The 18,152-nt window shown below is 37.5% G+C and overlaps 1 protein-coding gene across 1 annotated transcript; it reads left to right on the forward strand.

The window, feature by feature from the left end:
• The first annotated feature begins 11,396 nt into the window (after window positions 1-11,396).
• LOC149630075 (uncharacterized) lies at window positions 11,397-17,414 on the forward strand. Its single transcript, XM_089851274.1, has 5 exons — window positions 11,397-11,416; window positions 11,968-14,382; window positions 14,772-14,965; window positions 15,029-15,206; window positions 17,306-17,414. The coding sequence occupies exons 1-5, from the start codon at window positions 11,397-11,399 to the stop codon at window positions 17,412-17,414; spliced, it is 2,916 nt and encodes a 971-aa protein (XP_089707400.1).
• The last annotated feature ends 738 nt before the right edge of the window (window positions 17,415-18,152 follow it).

Here is an 18,152-nt window from a genome sequence, read left to right on the forward strand (position 1 = left end):
TGGGTTTTTCTGGTGTTTCTTCCTCGGTTTTAATGTCGTTATTTATATTTTTGGTGTATGTTTCTGTTTCATCAAAACTGAAGGGTATATTTTTTGTCGGGCGTCCTCTAATAAAGTTGCATTTGGGGAAATGTTTTAAATGTTCTTCGTAGGGATTATCATCGGGTTTCCATGCTAACAATATTCCATCGCATTCGAAGCACTGTACTAGATCGTCGGTATGTAGGGAAAAAAAACCCAGTCTGCTTAAAGTTTTTATATAGTTTCCGTCTTGAGGCCAGGAGTTAAAATTACGATATCTTTGCAGCTCTGAGTTCATGATGAGGAATGAAAATGATTATGGAAATATCTGATTTATACCTCTGCCAAACATTCCTCCCCTTTTTTTACATCCCCTCTCAATTCCAACCCCCCCAACATTCCTTAATATATGAAATAAAGGAAAACAGTATTAAAAAAGGTGACACATTTATTTTTTTAAAATACAAAAGAGATTGCAAAGAGTCTTATTTTAACAAAAGGATTAAATTATTCTTTACGGGCGCGTTTCAACATGTTTGTAACAATGATGTCATTTTTTAAACCATCTCGTCCAAACTGCTTCATGAATGATTTGTGGCTCTTTCTTTTTGTTCTCTGTATTATATAAACAATACAATATAGTCCGCATGTCGAACTTGACAAGTTTTGTAGTCTTCTTTTGTTAAACGACTGTGAAGGCTGGGTACCTAAGTAGATGTTTCCGATTGATGTGTTTAAGATATTTGGCGCAATTGTGAATATTTTAGTTTCCGTTCTAGTGTAACTATATTGGGCGGCTTTAATGCTTAAAGCTTGTTCGTGAGCAAATAGAATTTTAGGAGCTAATTGCAGCTTTAAGACGTATAATACGGCTTCAACGATTACGGGTTTATAACCATTGCCTGACGCGTTAAGTTTATTCATAAGACAAAAACTAGCTTTGCTTCTATGTAATTTTAATTTCATAGAAACGCCGTTTATCAGGTATCGGGGGATATTGAACATATCTACGTAAAGGCTGGAATACATTTCAATTTCCTCGGATAATGCTGCGAGTTTCTGGCGTTTAACAAAACCCATATTTTCTGTAAGCGAATCCATGCTTCCGCCTGTATCCTTGTAAAGCAAGGAGGCACCCAAATGGGATTCTTTAGCTGCCGGACCGTATGACGTCAGGGCCGAAAGCAAAGCCGTGTACGCGTAGTTACTAGCAGCTGGTGTTGTTGCGCAATCTCTCAACTCCAAATCGACACGCTCAAATTGACTATGCTGAAAATTATTTACGGGTCCAACTTCGTCAGTAGCTGTTAAAGCAGTTCCATCTTCATTTACAATTTTAGTTCTGGTGTACAGCATTGTTAAGGCTGTATCCACGTATTCCCTACCGCTAGACGTTACTTCAAATTCAATAGGTTGGTCGCCTTTCAAAGATGTCAAAGGTTGATAAGGAACCCATTTGGAATTTTCGATGGCTGTTTGAAGAAGACGTGGAGCGAAAATATCGAAACCCGTGCTGCAAGCTTCAGTCATTTTTAGGGAGAGAAAATATCACGAACCGTTTTGAATGAAAGTTTACGTTTATCTGATTTAAATTTGTTTGTGTTGTTTTGTTTTATTGATTTCTTTCTCTTTGGTGTTTTTTTCTTTTTAGCTAGTATTTTCTTTTGTTTGGCAACCCTTCTACCGTATTGTTGTTGAACATCATCCAAAGTTTCGGTGAACCTTCTTTTAGCCGAAGTTTTCAGATCCTTTCCAGAGGCGACGTCGCTTATGATATTTGAAGATGTGCCCAGAAACTGTTTACCAAGGAACTTTGCCCCTTTAATTAAGAAAGGTGATACGTATCTTCCGAAAAATTTCAAGAAAGAGCCAATGCCTTCCCCGTTTTGGCCATGACCTTGTTGTCCTTGTTTCCAGACGTAAAAAGTCAGACCTGATCCTGACTGCGCTTGTTAGGTATAATAATCCGTGTAAACACATCTTTTGTTATCTAACGCGTTGGACTTGCGCATCTTAAATGAACTTTACAGTGCAACAGTCCAAACTGAAATAAAGCCGGTTCACCCATGTGGTCCTTTATATGGATGCCAACCTCGCTAATATAATGTTTTGACAGAGGGACGTAATGGGGTGAGACAAACGTAAGACACACGGTATCCCCGTGTTTCTTGTCTTCGATGGGTATAATACGTAAGAGGGGGGCGTGGGTGTTACCGACAATTTGTCCTTCGACCAGATCGCAATAAAGATATAATTGAGATGGTACGTGGTAGTTTAACCTGGCTGGTCTATCGCTCAACCCTTGTATATTGAGAGGGTTTCTGTATCCCAAAATCGCAGCTAATGATTCGTGTGTCTTGAAGATAATTTTGGTATCTACAGTGGCATCGGTTTTTAGTTTTACATGCCCCGTCGTCTCGTTAATATGAAATAAAGAAGCGGTTTTTTCGCATACTTTGGAAGTATTGATAGTTTCCACAATGTGGTTCAGTGATTTGTAATGGCCGGCCGGTATATTATGTAGATGGTAGCTTTCGTAGCTGGTCAGTTTCCCATCTTTTCGTTCAACAAGGTCGGTTACGTCACATTCCTTTGGGTTTTTAAATTTTTTAGAGCTACTTTCTTCGATTAAATCTTCAAGTGTTTTTCTCTTGCTCACCTTCCTCTTACTCGTTTTGTATATATCATTGTAGAAACTGCTTGTATGGAATTGTTGTGGAAAAATCTGAGATAAGTAATTTTTTATTTCAATTAATTTATAGGAAACTAATCCATTAGGAGTAAAATCAGGTGATTGAATTAAATTCTAAAGAGTAGTAAAATACGGATTGTCTTTAAAATTCAATAGAAAAAAATAATATCCGCGCTTCAGACAACTGGAAAAACTCTTATCGTTTTGTTTTTAAGGCTTGGGCATACCAAGTCTTTTTATATAATATCTGTTCCTTCAGCCTTAATTTGTATTAATCTATTATAAAAATAATAATATGCTTGTCAAACTTCATTAATTCGATGTTCCAGTAAGATGTTCGTGAGCATATTGGCTCACTCCAAGTGCCTCTCATTATTTTATGGGAAAGATTAAAATTTTAAATCATTTGGCAGGGGAGTGGTAAATTAATTCACAATTGGTAGGCGGGTGGTAACTTATTTCATATAAAAAGGCGGTTGGTGACTCAATTAAGTTTAGTTGACCTTTTTGTATAGATTTAAAAAAAAAGTTATTTCTAAACCACGCGCCAGCACACGCACATTTCATTGAAAGTTTGTTATATAAGAATTTTCCCTTATATGTACTAAGATTCTTCATCAAAAATAGACAACGAGCTTTCCTAGACTCGAACCTGCAATGTTTTGCCTCGAATGCAAACGCGTTATCCATTGCGCCACAAGCCCGTACTTAGTAACAAAAAAATTATCCAAACATTGTATTTATAGGATTATTTCATTTATGTTGAATAAAAGATCTGTAAAAATAAACACCGAGCTTGCCAGGACTCGAACCTGCAATCTTCTGCTCCATAGGCAGACGCGTTATCCTATGCGCCACAAAGCCGATGGAGGCTGAACAAAATGCTATGAAAACAGTGTTATATATGTAACGGTTTTACCATGATTTATAAATTAATTGAAATAAAATACTTAGAATTAATTGTTCTTAATCAAACTTCAGAAGTTCAACATTCAATAGTTCCTTGATAATTCAAAAGTGTTCCGAACATTAACTTCGCAGTAGTTTCTAAGTTATTCGATGGAGTGGACCACCAAAAATCCCATGCTTTTTCTATGCGACGCTAAGCCTAAAATCTGTGAATTATTTCTTTAACATTACGGGAGGGTGTGGGTTCTTATCTAGAAGGGCCTATCGGCCCTCTAGAATTATTTCTACTAACGAAATTTCCCATTGTCCTTGTAAATTAATAGGATCCGGTAGTTTAGTGATGTAACTACCCATAGTGTTATTAGGGTAGATATCCATACTAGAGTCGCTAGGTAGCGTTAAATAGAATTCAGATTTTCTCGACATTTTCGGCTGTTACCCAAGAGTTCTGTGATTTAGGCAAACCGATAAACGATACAAAATATTCTAATTTTCCTTTACGCTTACGTTTCTTGAGTATAGAGTCTATCTTAAACAGTTTGGGTTCTACAGTTCGAATGAGCTGATCAGAGTAAAACAACCCGCTTATATGCTTGTCGTCCAAATCTTTCAGACGATATAACACTGGTTTTCTGAAACTCAGAATAGAGGAAATGACAAATACTTCCGTCGAGAAATTAGGCTCATAACCTTTAGAAAATTCTGGTTTAAGCTTGCTTATTCTTACGTAATCACCAACACGAAATTTTACGTCTTTTTTTAGTAGGCTTATTACTCAATTCTGGCTTGTAAATGTTTTTGAATACTTCCAGAACGTTAGATGGGGAAATATTATCGGGTGCCATTTTTATTACGGAATGATAAGAGGCATTGTAGCCTTTAACTATGTCTGTCAAATGATCTATATATCTATGAGAATTGAAATGAGTCAACATTTTGAATACTCGATGTTTCAAAGTTTTAATTAATCATTCTACAAAAGGACAGTGGAATTTTTCTGACGTCATAGAACCGTATTTGATTTTATTTTTCTTTAGAACTTTTTATTATTAAATTCTTTTCCTAAATCGGACCAGATGGCTTTAGGTTTGCTTTGTTGGATGATTATTTCGAGAGCTTTCGTAGCTTCGGCAGCGTGTTTTCTTTTCATGGGTACTACAAAAGCTTTTCGGGAAAATCAATCAATGCCTACCATAAGGTATCTGTAGCCATCGTTGTATTTGGCGATTGACCCTAAATCAGCTAGATCAACTTCGACCCTATCCGAAATGTTAAATACAGGTATTTTACGCCTTTTGAATTTATTTATAGCAGTTTTATTTAGTGTGTAAACGTCAGTGGCCTCTAGAAAGGCTTTGACATCGTTTCTCGAAATGTCAAGATGTCGGACTGCTTGGTACAAAGGGTTTAGTCCAGTGAAGGCGGCTTTGTGTTTACTATTGAGATAAGTATCCTTTAAGATTTCTTCTTTTTGGAGCTGCGATAGACCTCCCATACGGTACCCTTGGTATTAAAAGGTTGTTTCTTTAATATTAAAGGGTTGGCTTTATTGTCAAAGGTTAATCTTTTCTTCGCTCTTAAATACGTTCGGGGTCGAAGCCTATTTTTTAAAGGTTTGGAAAGAGGCGATGTCTTGATTGATGGGGGCGGTGCTGAGAGGGGCTTTGATTTACTTTTTGAAGGTAGAAAGTTTTCAACAAAAGGTTCAAATTCTGTCCATCCTGTTGGGGGAATCCCCATAAGCGAACGAGTTACCCTGTATTTGTTGAAGAGCATAGGTTGAATAGTAAAATATACTAATTGAACTATACCTGAATCAGGGATCTTAAGGTCGTTCACATAAAGAATCTCCGCATCATCCCAACGTATACTATGAGCGTTACTTGTCAAATGATCAAATATCTTCTTCGCTGCTCCCCTATATTTCAGTGGAAAGATATTAATCCAGTTGTCGTGTTTATTCGATGGGCGGGGTTTCAAGATGTTCTGGTAGCGTTTCAAGGCTACCTCGTAAAAAAACCATTTGGTTTTTCATCTAAAGCGGGATTTGGGATAATTAGGTTCATCTCTTTATCCAACTCTGATAACACTGCATTGTCTTTTGAAATATCATTTTTGGTTGTTGTTATTAATTGATGGGGTGTTGGGTTAGGACTTTGTTGTTGCTGTTGTTCCAAAGGCACAAAGGTCATTTTATTAGCGTAAACTAGCATTTTAATCATTTTGAGAATAATCCACCTAAAAGGCACGAAATTACTGGAAAAAGGACGCTAAAGAAAACACTTCCGGTTTGTTTAGATAATATAGCTCTTTTGTCTTTCCAACGGGTATTTTTGCAAGCAATTTTACGAATATGTTTCTTATGCTTTCACAGTTTATTATAAACGACTGGTTTCAAATTGATGGCGCCTTGTAAGGCGTTATGACAACACTCGCCAATTGAATCAATAATTTCTCGATTAGAATTTTTAAGAGTAGCTAGTCTTTGAGGTTTTTTAATTGCCCCAAAGCGGCTATTAAATTGATATTTTTAGCGGCTAAACTTTTTTCTTTTTATTCAACGATGTTTTCTTGACCTTTCTCGGTGGTGACATCGTAAAGAATGATTAAATCTCGGAAATGTTATTTAATTATATAGTTTTCTTCTTGGGAGTATAGGTGACGATTTGTTCTCCGGTTAAATATTTGTTCTAAACCTTAAATCGGAATGACATTTTTCGGTTAAATCGCAAAGAAAATACCCGTGTGGTTTTTCAGTCGCATCCAAATAACATTACACTATAAATTTAGAGTTTTTGGGTGCCAATTGTTTAGAAAGGGCCAGTAATTGCATAAGATCTCTCACGGTTTTCATAAGAATCATGTAATGAGCGTTTAAGGAAGCTGTCCTCAAGTTTTTTCAAATATATTTTGTAAAAGGGTAATTACGAATAATTTCCTATGATGTGATTGTTTAGTAAATATTTCTGATAAAATATTATTTTTATTTTCTAACATGAGATCGTCTAATACGATTAGTATTGTTTGAGTACCATCGTATATAGTAACGTTGGGTAAACCTTGACGCATAATTACACCCATTTCTTTCAATTCATCGTAACCATTCTGATATATACTATAATGCCAAACAACTAAATCAACTTTAGGTTGAAACATTTTATCCTTATTTTTTATTATTCTTTTACATAAAACTGTTTTACCTGATCCCGAAGGACCAAAAATAATTAAGTTTCCAGGTGTAGTGAATGGTATCATGTCTAATACTTGAATGACACTAAATTATAATAGATATTCATATTTAAACGCGTATAATTAACACGCTGTCGCGCGCGCGGTTTCGCGAAACGGGGGAACGCGTTGTTTTTGCCCCCCAACGGCTCGCGCGCCACCCCCCTTACCCCTATCCTATAAAAAAAAATTTTATAGGATTTCCCCCACTATTAAAAATATGGTAGGGATTAAAAAAGAGTATACAACAGATGTTAAGTTCAATTCATTTTATTGTAAACAAAAATTAATATAAAAAAAATTAGCAAGTATAAAATTAAAATGATATGTGTTTAGAAAATATAACAGTTTTTCGGTTCAATTCAATTTATTGTTAAGACAAAATTTATAAAATAAATACAAATAAAATTAAAAATGAGTTAGTAAAAGCATACGGGTTTTTAAATACGTTATCTGACCCGAGATTACAGAAAATAAATTATAATTATAAAAATAATTTTCAAGATTTTCTTCTTGAAGAACATTGTTGAATTTCGTCACGACCTGGTACGACGTTATGAAATTGGTGAAGTACCCAACCACGACGTCAAATTTTTCGTGTTGTCCATCTAAATAAGGTATACGATCGTGGTCACCGTATAAATTATCATAAATATCATTATAAAACTCTATAATGATATCCGCCATGTGTGTAAACACGATTTCATGGTTATTTATCTTGACGAGATGCTCCTTTACAGCGCCCGAAACTCGATTCAATGCCGCTGTTTCCATACTGGTCAAAACAATAGAGTCCTCCTTTATTAAGTCTTTAATATGGCATGTGTTATGGTATGCCACAACTGTTGTCTTTTCATTAGGGGTATCGTTTAAAACGATTTCAAAATTGTTGGCTTCATGGGCGGCAGTCCAGCCCGCTAAAACAGGTAAGCGCGGCATCAGCTTTTCCCAGGTTTCCGTAGAAATGGCGAAGCTTTTTACCGAGTGCTTTCGGCATAGGCGAACCTCAGGATCCAGGGTTCCGTTTACAAAACCAGTTGTTAAGAACAACTCTTTCGAGATGTGGAATCTCCCGTTAATTTTACGTTCATTAGTCACACCTATCTTCCTTTTCCCACCTTCTTGATTTTCCATGTTGCAGTTTTAAGGTCTTCTCGAATAATGATACTCTACTCTATTAAGTCGGGGGTTTTTATACAAAATTTCTTACGTAGCTATTGCGAAATATCTATTGTCCTTGACTGTTCCATTGTTAGACTGTAGGCGTATTTTTATGTCAAAGTTCTGAAACCACAGATTAAGGAATTCCAGCACCCCCAAAATCAATAAAATAAATAAAACAAGAAGTCGTTTTTGAGGATTAATCTCCAAGATCTGACGAATTCTCGACATCCTTTGTGTACTTGACTCCATAACGACTTACGAGTAAATAAGTTATACAATAGTAAACTTGACCTATTTATTTATTAATAGAGACATCTCTAACCTGTCAATATTTGATTGAAGAAATACTTTTCTAACATCTTCACGTAATGTCGTAAAAACCCAAGAAATGACGCATCATCTCTTTTGTTACAATCCTTTTGTTGAATTAAAAAATCTATTGACGACTCATCCTTTTGTTACCATCTCCCACCCGGATGTCAATCTTATGTCACCTATTGTTGATTCACAAACAATGTTAGACGTGTTTAAGCACGTCCGAAGATCTGACGTATTCTCGACATCCTTTGTGTATTTAACTTCATAACAACTTACGAGTAGATAAATTATACAATAGTAAACTTGGCCTATTTATCTAGTAATAGAGACAACCCTAACCTGTCAATATTTGATAGATTGAAGAAATACTTTCTTAACAATACATCTTCACGTAATGTCGTAAAAACCCCGCTAATGGAATTACGCATCATCTCTTTCGTTACAATCCTTTTGTTGAATTACCAAATCTATTGATGACTCATCCTTTTGTTACCATCTGCCACCTCTTAAAATCACTCGGCTGTCAATCTTATGTCACCTATTGTTGATTGACAAACAATAGTAGTTTAAAGACGTCCGGAAGGTCAACGTACCATTGACCAATAGAGGCTTAGGTAACCCTCCACCCCTTTACCCCCTCCCCCTGCTAATAAGCCTAGAGAAATTTAGTATAAAATAACGAGAGAGAGCAACAGAATATCGCATTCGAACTTAAGATCTCGTAACATCAAGATGGATCCCGAATCACTTCGCTGGAATTTGGATGAACTAGCTGTAAATAGGCCTTGGCCCCTAACTTCATTATACAAGTTTTATTTTTTCCTATGTGCCTATTTACACATCGACCCTGTTAATGTACCTTCAACATTACCTAACTTTATTATGAATGGAGGTTTAAATATAATCGAAACTTTTCTGGATGTCATTGAATACATGAGAACCGTACCTAGAACACCGGAAGACTGCCATACAATAGACGAATTGGACCACCTAAGTAACTTAATTCCTAGACCTCTAAATATTTCTTACGCCGATCGCATAGAAAGTCGACGGAATGAACTAATACCCACTAGTCATGAAGAAGCCTTAATCACCGATTTCAACAATCCACAATACGATATAGAGATGGCGGCATTTTTGAATCAAGAATGTCAACAAAACGACCCTTTTGAGTACCTATCTCTAAACTTCTCCGACTACCTACCCAGTGAACAGGAGTCTCTCGTGGACTCGGAAGAAGCCGAGGCCGATGCGTATGATCAATGGGGTGGTGGGTGCCCACCTTCACCTATTCAGGATGTCCCTTATTGCGAAATCTTGGAACAGAGCGAAAAATTCTATGACCAATTTAACATGTACGGTAGAGAATTAGTTCTAAACATCACTGACGACCCCGTAGATAGTATAATTACTATTACGGATCACGTATTAAGCGAATATCGACCCACTGATTATGTCCAAATAACATTGAGGAGTCTAGGTATAAATTGCAGGCCAGAATTAGAGTTGTCATTTAAAAGACTAGACCAAGTAGATCCCTCTATTCTCTTTGACCAACTAGCCGATCTACTTTATGACGATGAAATTGAGCATTTTTTTCAAGGACCTGTAAAAATAATATTCCATATATTGAGAATTCCTGAAGGATACGGTCGATCTAATCGTCGTCAGCTTAAACCCTTCAATATTTTCTCTAAAGATAGGCGAGGAATACGACGGATTACAAGTACCGATAATCTATGCTTGGCCCGAGGTCTCTGTGTAGGTGTTTCTCATCGTGACTACATGAACAACAAAAACAACAAAGAAGCCAAAACCCGTTACATGACCATATCCAAAATAACCACCGGAAACACGTTGCAAAAAACAGCCGCTTTAGAGCTATGTCGTAAGGCAGGAGTCGCGCTAGACGAATGTGGCAGCCCTGATTCTTTTCAGAAATTTAAACTATACAGGGTGTTTTTGAAAGGTCCATCACAAATTAAGGAGCGTGATTATTGGACCAAACTGAGTGAAACGTATCAAAGAACATGGGGTCTACAACATTTAGTTTCGGAGATATGGCCCCCCAAACATTTGCCCCAAAAACGAAAAAATATCCCAAAATGTGGAGTAAGGGTTATTGCCATTACCCAACTTGTTTCGAAGTCATAGAGAATTTCAATAGCCTTGAATTTGAGAAACACTAATGTAACTTTAGATAGCAGAAGGGTATAAATGGGTAGAAGTACGCGTACGGCGGTAATGTTAAACTAATACCAAGTGTCATAGTGTTTTAACATTTCTCAGCACCCAGTAAAATGGTTGCGATTGAAGGTTGAGTTTGTTCATTACGTTAGTGTTTGATGTGTCACAGAGAAAACGCCATGATACGATCCCAATGTAAATGTATTTTTTATTAGTTCTTCATTCTTAATCTGTAACAAATAACTACTACAAGAATTGTTCAAAGTGTTCACCACCCGCGTTAAGGCAAACTTGAACACGCCTTACAAACGATTCCCTAACACGTTGCAAAATGCCTGGAGTATCGCGAATAGTTTGACAGGCATTAACGATTCGTCGACGAAGCTCTTCCACATCAGGTACTTCACTCTGATAAACTATGTCCTTCAAGTGGCCCCAAAGGTAGAAATCGCACGGGTTAAGGTCGGGTGATCGAGCAGGCCATTTCACGGGTCCACCTCGACCTATCCACCGAAATGAGAACGTCGCGTTAAGGTGAGCTCGGACAGCGAGACTGAAATGTGGTGGTGCACCGTCATGCATGAACTACATTCTGCGCACCAAACCTAAGGGCACGTCGTCAAGTAATTCCGGTAAAACGTCTTGTAAGAATTGTAGGTACGCCTCACCGTTTAACCTGGGCTGTAGAAAATAAGATCCAATTAAATTGTCACCTACAATACCGCACCACACGTTTAAGATAAATTGTACTTGGTGAGATTTAACGAGCGTTGCGTGAGGGTTTCTTTGGGACCATTGATGCTTATTATGCAGGTTAATAATACCATCTTGCGAAAAATTAGCTTCGTCTGTGACTAACAGACTACGCGGGAAATCAATGGCGTTTATCAATGCGTCGTGGGTAGTCCGCGGAATTCAAACCTTGAACCTTTTGAAAATGGTAAGAATGAAACTGGTGACTTTTGAGGATTTTCCACACGAGCACGTGACCAACGCCTAATCGCTTACTCACCTGGCGGGTACTTGCTTCTGGTTCGTCCTCGAAAATAGTAAGGACTTCGTCTTCTACGGCCTCTGGGACTTCTTGCCCTCTAAGTTGAGGTCCACCATTTTACTGGGTGCTGAGAAATCTTAAAACACTATGACACTTGGCATTAGCTTTACATTACCGCCGTACGCGTACTTCTACCCATTTATACCCTTCTGCTATCTAAAGTTACAGTAGTGTTTCTCAAATTCAAGGCTATTGAAATTGTCTATGACTTCGAAACAAGTTGGGTAATGGCAATAACCCTTACTCCACATTTTGGGATATTTTCTCGTTTTTGGGGCAAATGTTTGGGGGGCCATATCTCCGAAACTAAATGTTGTAGACCCCATGTTCTTTGGTACTTTCCGCTCAGTTTGGTCCCATAAACACGCCCCTTAATTTGTGATGGACTTTTCAGAAACACCCTGTATTTATCGGCCTACTCCATCTTTGTCTACAGATTCGAAAATAGGGTACCCATTTTAATATTAGGCGAAAATGACCCTAGTGATACCAGACCACGCCTCTTTCTACTTAACGAAAATAATCATTATAACGTTATTACCAATTTAAAACCATTGTTTAGTCACGAATACTTTTGCGAGAAGTGTCTTACCCCCTTCTGGCGTATTCAATCGCACAAATGCAACGACTTTTGTTTCAAATGTATGCGACCGACAGTTTGCCATGGTAGTGAAAAAACATGTGGGTCATGCTTGAAAAAATTCTGGGGCGACGACTGTTATAACAGTCTCTTGGTTCCAACTGGTAACAAAAAACCTCTTTGTGAGAGGCTCTACCTTTGTAAAAACTGTTTTAAAACAATTGATTTCGGAAACCGCAAGACTAACCACAGTTGTGGTGAGATGTTTTGTCAAGTATGTGGAAAACATCAACCCAGCGATCATTTATGCTACATTCAAGTGATTAAAGATAAAAACCCCGTTCTTATCCCATCGAAAAAACCACGTCGTAATATACCCGAACTAATGTATGTTTTCTTTGACGTGGAATGCATACAGACGAAAATATGTCAGGAAAAGTTGGGTGCTTACGAACATCAAGCCATCTTATGCGTTAGCATCTCCGTTTGCGAAGACTGTATAGAAGAAAAATCCCTAGATTTTAATTGTATTAAATGCAACCAATTTGGACCCCGAAAACAACGTTTCTCAGGAGGCAAACCCATAGCTTTATTCCTAGATTATTTAGTCAGCTTATTCGACGTAAAGAAGGTTATTGTATTATCCCACTTTGGCAGCAACTATGACAACCAGCTATTAATTAGAGAAATAATTAACCGAGACGAGAAATTTGTACCCGAAACTCTGAAAATTAACGGTACACGTATTTTAGAAATGAAGCTTTCTAATCTATTATTCCTCGACTCATACAATTTTATCCCTGTGGCTTTATCTAAGTTCCCCGCCACTTTTGGATTACCTAATTCCGCCAAGGGATACTTTCCCCATTTTCTTTTCAACGTAGTGGATCACGAGTTCGATATAGACAGACAGGAAGAGACAAACTACGTGTTAGAAAATACTTTACCCCCCACCGAGGCTTACGGGTGCCAGTACTTTACAAGGAAAAACTTGGACACCTTTATGAAATGGCATGTCTCAGAAGTCAGTAAAGAGAAAGGGTTCAACTTTTTAAACGAGCTTTATTATTATTGCGAAAACGACACTCTACTCCTATTTTTAGGGTGTTTAACCTTTCGGTCCCTTCTACTTAAAGTCACTAGCGTAGATCCTTTTAATTGCGGCTCTGTTACTCTCCCTGGCGTTTGTTCATACGTTTTCAGGAAAAATTATCTTAAATCGAACACAATTAGTATCATTCCCTCAAACTATTACAGACTTGGTGAGAACCAATCTTTAGGTGCCATTGAATGGCTTGAATGGACGTCTCATGAGAGAAATATCCCTATTCAGTCCTCTTTTAGGGGTAAGGAAGTTAAAATACAGACCATGAAGGTAGATGGTTATTCCCCGATCAACAAAGAAGCGTTTGAATACATGGGCTGCTATTATCATGGATGTAAAATACACTTCCCCATCAATAGAAACAAGATGTTACATGGTGACCCTACTGAAACGTTAAACACCAGGTACACAAAAACAGAGAAGAAAATTAGCAAACTAGAAGCCCTGGGATATACAGTCAATGTCAAATGGGAATGTGAATGGCAACAAGACAAAACAAATAACCCCGAAATTAATGACTTTTTAAAACGGAACGACATCCGCGTTAAAACATCCAAAAGGTTAAACCCTCGCGACGCTTTCTTCGGCGGACGCTGCTGTGCTAACAAGCTATACCATAAAACAACGGGGACAGAAAAAATGCACTACGTGGATTTCACTAGCTTGTACCCTTTCGTCAACAAAACTGGAAAAATTCCCATTGGTCATCCTCAAATAATTTTTGATAATTTCCCCGACATCTTCTCTTTTGATGGACTTCTCAAATGTGACGTACTTCCGGCCCAAAATCTGATACATCCGGTTTTGCCAGCTAGGATAAAGGGTAAGCTCACCTTTCCCCTCTGTTACACCTGTTGTAAGACACAATTTCAAGGGGACTGCACACACACACCTGATCAAAGAGAACTGCGGGGGACTTGGGTAACAGATGAACTAAGATACGCCGTAGAACGAGGATACAAAATCACTCAAATGTATGAAGCTTGGTCGTACAAAATAACACAATACGATCCCAATACTAAACAGGGTGGTCTTTTTAAAGACTATGTAAACGCGTTCCTCGAGTATAAAACGCTGGCTAGCGGATTCCCTGCCGAATGTGTCACTCAGGAAGACAAAGAAAAGTACGTCAAAAATTACAAAGAAGTCGAGGGGATCGATTTAGACATAAATAAAATAGAAAAGAATGAGGCTTAAGATGCCTGAGTAAACTCATGCTGAACTCTTTTTGGGGTAAGTTCGGACAAAACACCCGACACGTCTCAACAGATATAATAAAAGACGCAAAAACCCTGTATGAACTACTTCTTAACCCCGACAAAGAGGTCAAAACTCTATTGACATTAAATGACAACACTATTCTCGTCAAATCAGAAGATATTGCAGAAAACGAGATATCTCACAAACATACTAACGTAGTTATAGCGTGTTATACTACAACTATGGCACGTCTTCACCTCTTAAAACATCTTGAGATGGTAGGTGATCTCTGTTTTTATATGGATACCGATAGCCTTATCTACCTCTCGCCAGATGGCGTCCCTATACTAACTACAGGCGATTATCTTGGTGAGCTAAAGAATGAGCTAGAGCCATATGGCAAAGACGCTTACATTTGTGAGTTTGGAAGCGCTGGTGCAAAGAATTACTCCATGAACATTTACGACCCCGCAACAGAAAAAATCACTAACATAATTAAAGTTAAAGGTTTTTATTTAAATTCGTCAACAGAAAATCATGTCAATTTTGATATTATGAAAAAATTGTTAGGTGTAAATAATCAGGGGAAACCCGAAATGAACTCTGTACAAGTAACAATTGGCCCCCAAATTCGACGATTACCTAATCACACTTTAATTACTATTGATCAAACTAAAACATATCAGGTAGTCGTCGACAAGGTTAGAGTTTTCCCCGATTACACCACGACCCCTTACGGATATCTTAAGTAAATTTAAATTTGTAAAGTTGTATATAATTGTATAGTTTTTAAGCATTTAATTAACTGGGGTTTTTGTCTGCAGACATTTTTTTGTATGTTAATTGCAATTAATTTTATAACGATTAGAATAAATTTGTCAATAATAATTTTCACTTTATATTATGGTCTTTATTCCTACAATAAAGCCTATACAAACAGTCAATCAAATGTTGACAGGTAAAGAGAGGAGATCGAAAAAACCCGACTCCTCCCCCTTGAGCGGCCGCCATCTTGTACGTTTTTTTTTCAGTTGCAAGTCCAATGTCTTGTGAAACTTCCATTTTTAAACAATGTTATTTCAAAAATTACAATCCGAGCCCATTCCAACTTGGCAGACGAAGGGGCAGACGATGTTTATTTGACCCGGATATACATACAACGCCATAACGAAAATAAGACCCGCCTCTTCTTTTATATCCCTCTGTCACGGGTAAGGGGGTCGTGGACTTGGACGCGCACCCGAATAACCCTGTTACCCATTCCGTCTTAAAAAACTCTATCTATCCCTGGATAAACGTAATGATTGGTTTTGATTAAAATAAGAATAGTTTTTGAGACTTTCCTATAATAAATATTAAAGCCATAGAAGTTTAAGATTTTTAAAATTTTGACTTTAGTTGTTTTTAAGTTGTCGAAGGGTATAAAACCAAGTTTTTCTCATAAATTACAATTATTAAAATCACCCTCAGACACCCGCTGAGTGTGAGATATTTTTTCAATCAATAGGGAGCTAACAACTGGCTGGGGGGAAGAGATAATCTGACGTCACGCAGCCCCTCTCTGGTTGGCATTTTTGCGTGTGGAATACTTTTTCCAACCGTTAGGGGGATGAAACTCCAGTAAGAGATAGAAGGGTGTGACGTTTCAGGGTCAGAACTGTTAGCTCCCTGTAATAAAATGGGATCATTCCGGCGGGCGATTCGAAAAAAATCTGTATTTTACCTGGCGAGGGGCGAATTTTTTTGGCCTATTCTTAGAAATTTAATTTAATAAAATTTAAATAACTAATCATGATTATAACGAATTATTAATTTTCTAGAATAATTATGAAACGTTTCCAAACACTATTGTAATCCCGACTCTAATGGTCATTAAAGTAATTAATGAAATAGACTTTTATTTCTGTTCTCACCATTGAGTCACTTGTGTTTATTAGGGGGGAATAGTTGAAAGGGGTTTACAGAAATAAAATGTGAAAGCGTTCTATCGGATGAAAACGTAGATGGCGCGAAGCGTCCACGAATTTTACTATGAATGATATTTTGCGAAGCTCTCCCACCAGAGAGAATTCAAGTGGGGAATAAAAACTTAGGTAGAAAGAGTGTCTAAAAACACATGATCAGAAGTTGCAGACCAGTTCCGGTAGGTCTTTCGTGTGACCGGAGTTAACCTGAGAATTGACTCTAGGTTCGCCTGCTCGTTTTCAGATCCAGCGTCATATGCAATGTCAAAGGCGAAAGCTTCCATTCCCTTCATTAATTTTCTCTGCTCTACCACTCGCCGAAGAGCGGCAAAATTATTCCGGTCAGAATCTGTTTAGTGTAGCCAATGTGTGGGAAATTTTGGTCTGTTTTAGGCTCTGTGGGAAGAAGGTAATTTTTTTTCCAAATTCGGTCAAATGTGGGAATTTTCGTGAATGTTCGAAAATTTTCGTTAGTTAAGTAATTGCAAGCGACGAGGCAGATTTTTTCACTCTAACCAGTAAGCTCCACCCCTTAAAGAAACAGCTCTCGGGCTCCTTCAACTCTCCATCCTCTTAGTCATACATCACGACTCAACGGTAAGCGGTAGTAATTGATAGTTTAGGCGGGAAACTCCGGCTGCGACAGGCCGCCTGCAAAGTTAGCTTAGCCTTTGCTTAATCAACCGAATTAGCGAAATAAATGTGTTCAAGCGGCTCACACCTACCTTGTTAAGTTTGAAACAAGAGGAGCGTTTAGAAATTTCTTGCCCTGGGACCTGAGTATCTTTTCTGGATTTTATGTGAGAATATTTTTCTAATTTTAAAATTTCCAGTTATATCTCTTAGTGACAAGGGGTTATAATTTATTTTTATTGAAAACCAGAAACGTTTTAGTAAGCATGAATTCAGATGAAGACGCTAATCATCACACGCCCCTGAAAAACGTTGACAAGAGCAAAAAGCCACCTTCTAGAAGAGTCAAACTATTCTAAAATGCCTGGCTTGGTAGTTATTATTTTCGTGGTTGGTTACGTGCTTTAAATGAAGAACCCACCAAAGGGTTGTGTATCGCTTGTATTGCTAAGTTTAGTTGTGGAAAAAGTGAATTGGAAAAATATTCCAAGGGGTTGAAACACATAAAAAACGTTAAAACTTTGTCCAACACCAGTAGCATTTCCAAGAAAATCTATAAACCTAATGCAGATAACGCAGTAAAAAAATAGCGTTTTGAGATTTTGCCCAAAAAACGAAATTAATGGGGAGATATTTTTTTAGTTTGCACCGAAGACATAATGAAGGAAAGAGATCTATATAATGACGGAATGCGTTGGAGAAATTCTCACACTACCAAAACGTACCAAGACATCAAATTGTACAGCGATATTAGACCTGGATTTGAAAAAGCATGTAGCAGGGAGTTTCAAAGAATCTTTTCACTCTCAAAATCGTTCTTATATCTTGTATTAATTCACTACAAAGATCATGAATCAGTATGGGTTGAAAGACCTTAAGGAAATTCAAAACAAAACAAAAAAAGTTCCCTGATATCGTACCAATCGGTCCACGTTAAATAACGTAAAATCTAAAGTGAAAGGTCAAAAGAATGACCCAAAAGAAACTAATAGGGAAATAACCGCCGAGGTGAAAGTTGACCTAAAAAATCTGGAAAAAGAGGTCCAGCAACTGAAAGTTAGTGACATCGAACCAATGGCCCAGCCGAGGAATACAAA

Source organism: Phalangium opilio, unplaced genomic scaffold (assembly GCF_054372755.1).
Source record: "Phalangium opilio isolate 3A_F unplaced genomic scaffold, DU_Popi_V2 ptg000103l_1, whole genome shotgun sequence".
Taxonomy (NCBI): Eukaryota; Metazoa; Arthropoda; class Arachnida; order Opiliones; family Phalangiidae; genus Phalangium; species Phalangium opilio.

Bases quoted from the DNA above. Each gene is read 5' to 3' on its own strand.
- LOC149630075 (XM_089851274.1), top strand. From the start codon at position 11,397: ATGGCGTTTATCAATGCGTC. The intron at 11,417-11,967 runs GTGGGTAGTCCG...TGGACTTTTCAG, and splicing joins ATGGCGTTTATCAATGCGTC to AAACACCCTGTATTTATCGG. The intron at 14,966-15,028 runs GTTTTTATTTAA...AAAAATTGTTAG, and splicing joins TAACATAATTAAAGTTAAAG to GTGTAAATAATCAGGGGAAA.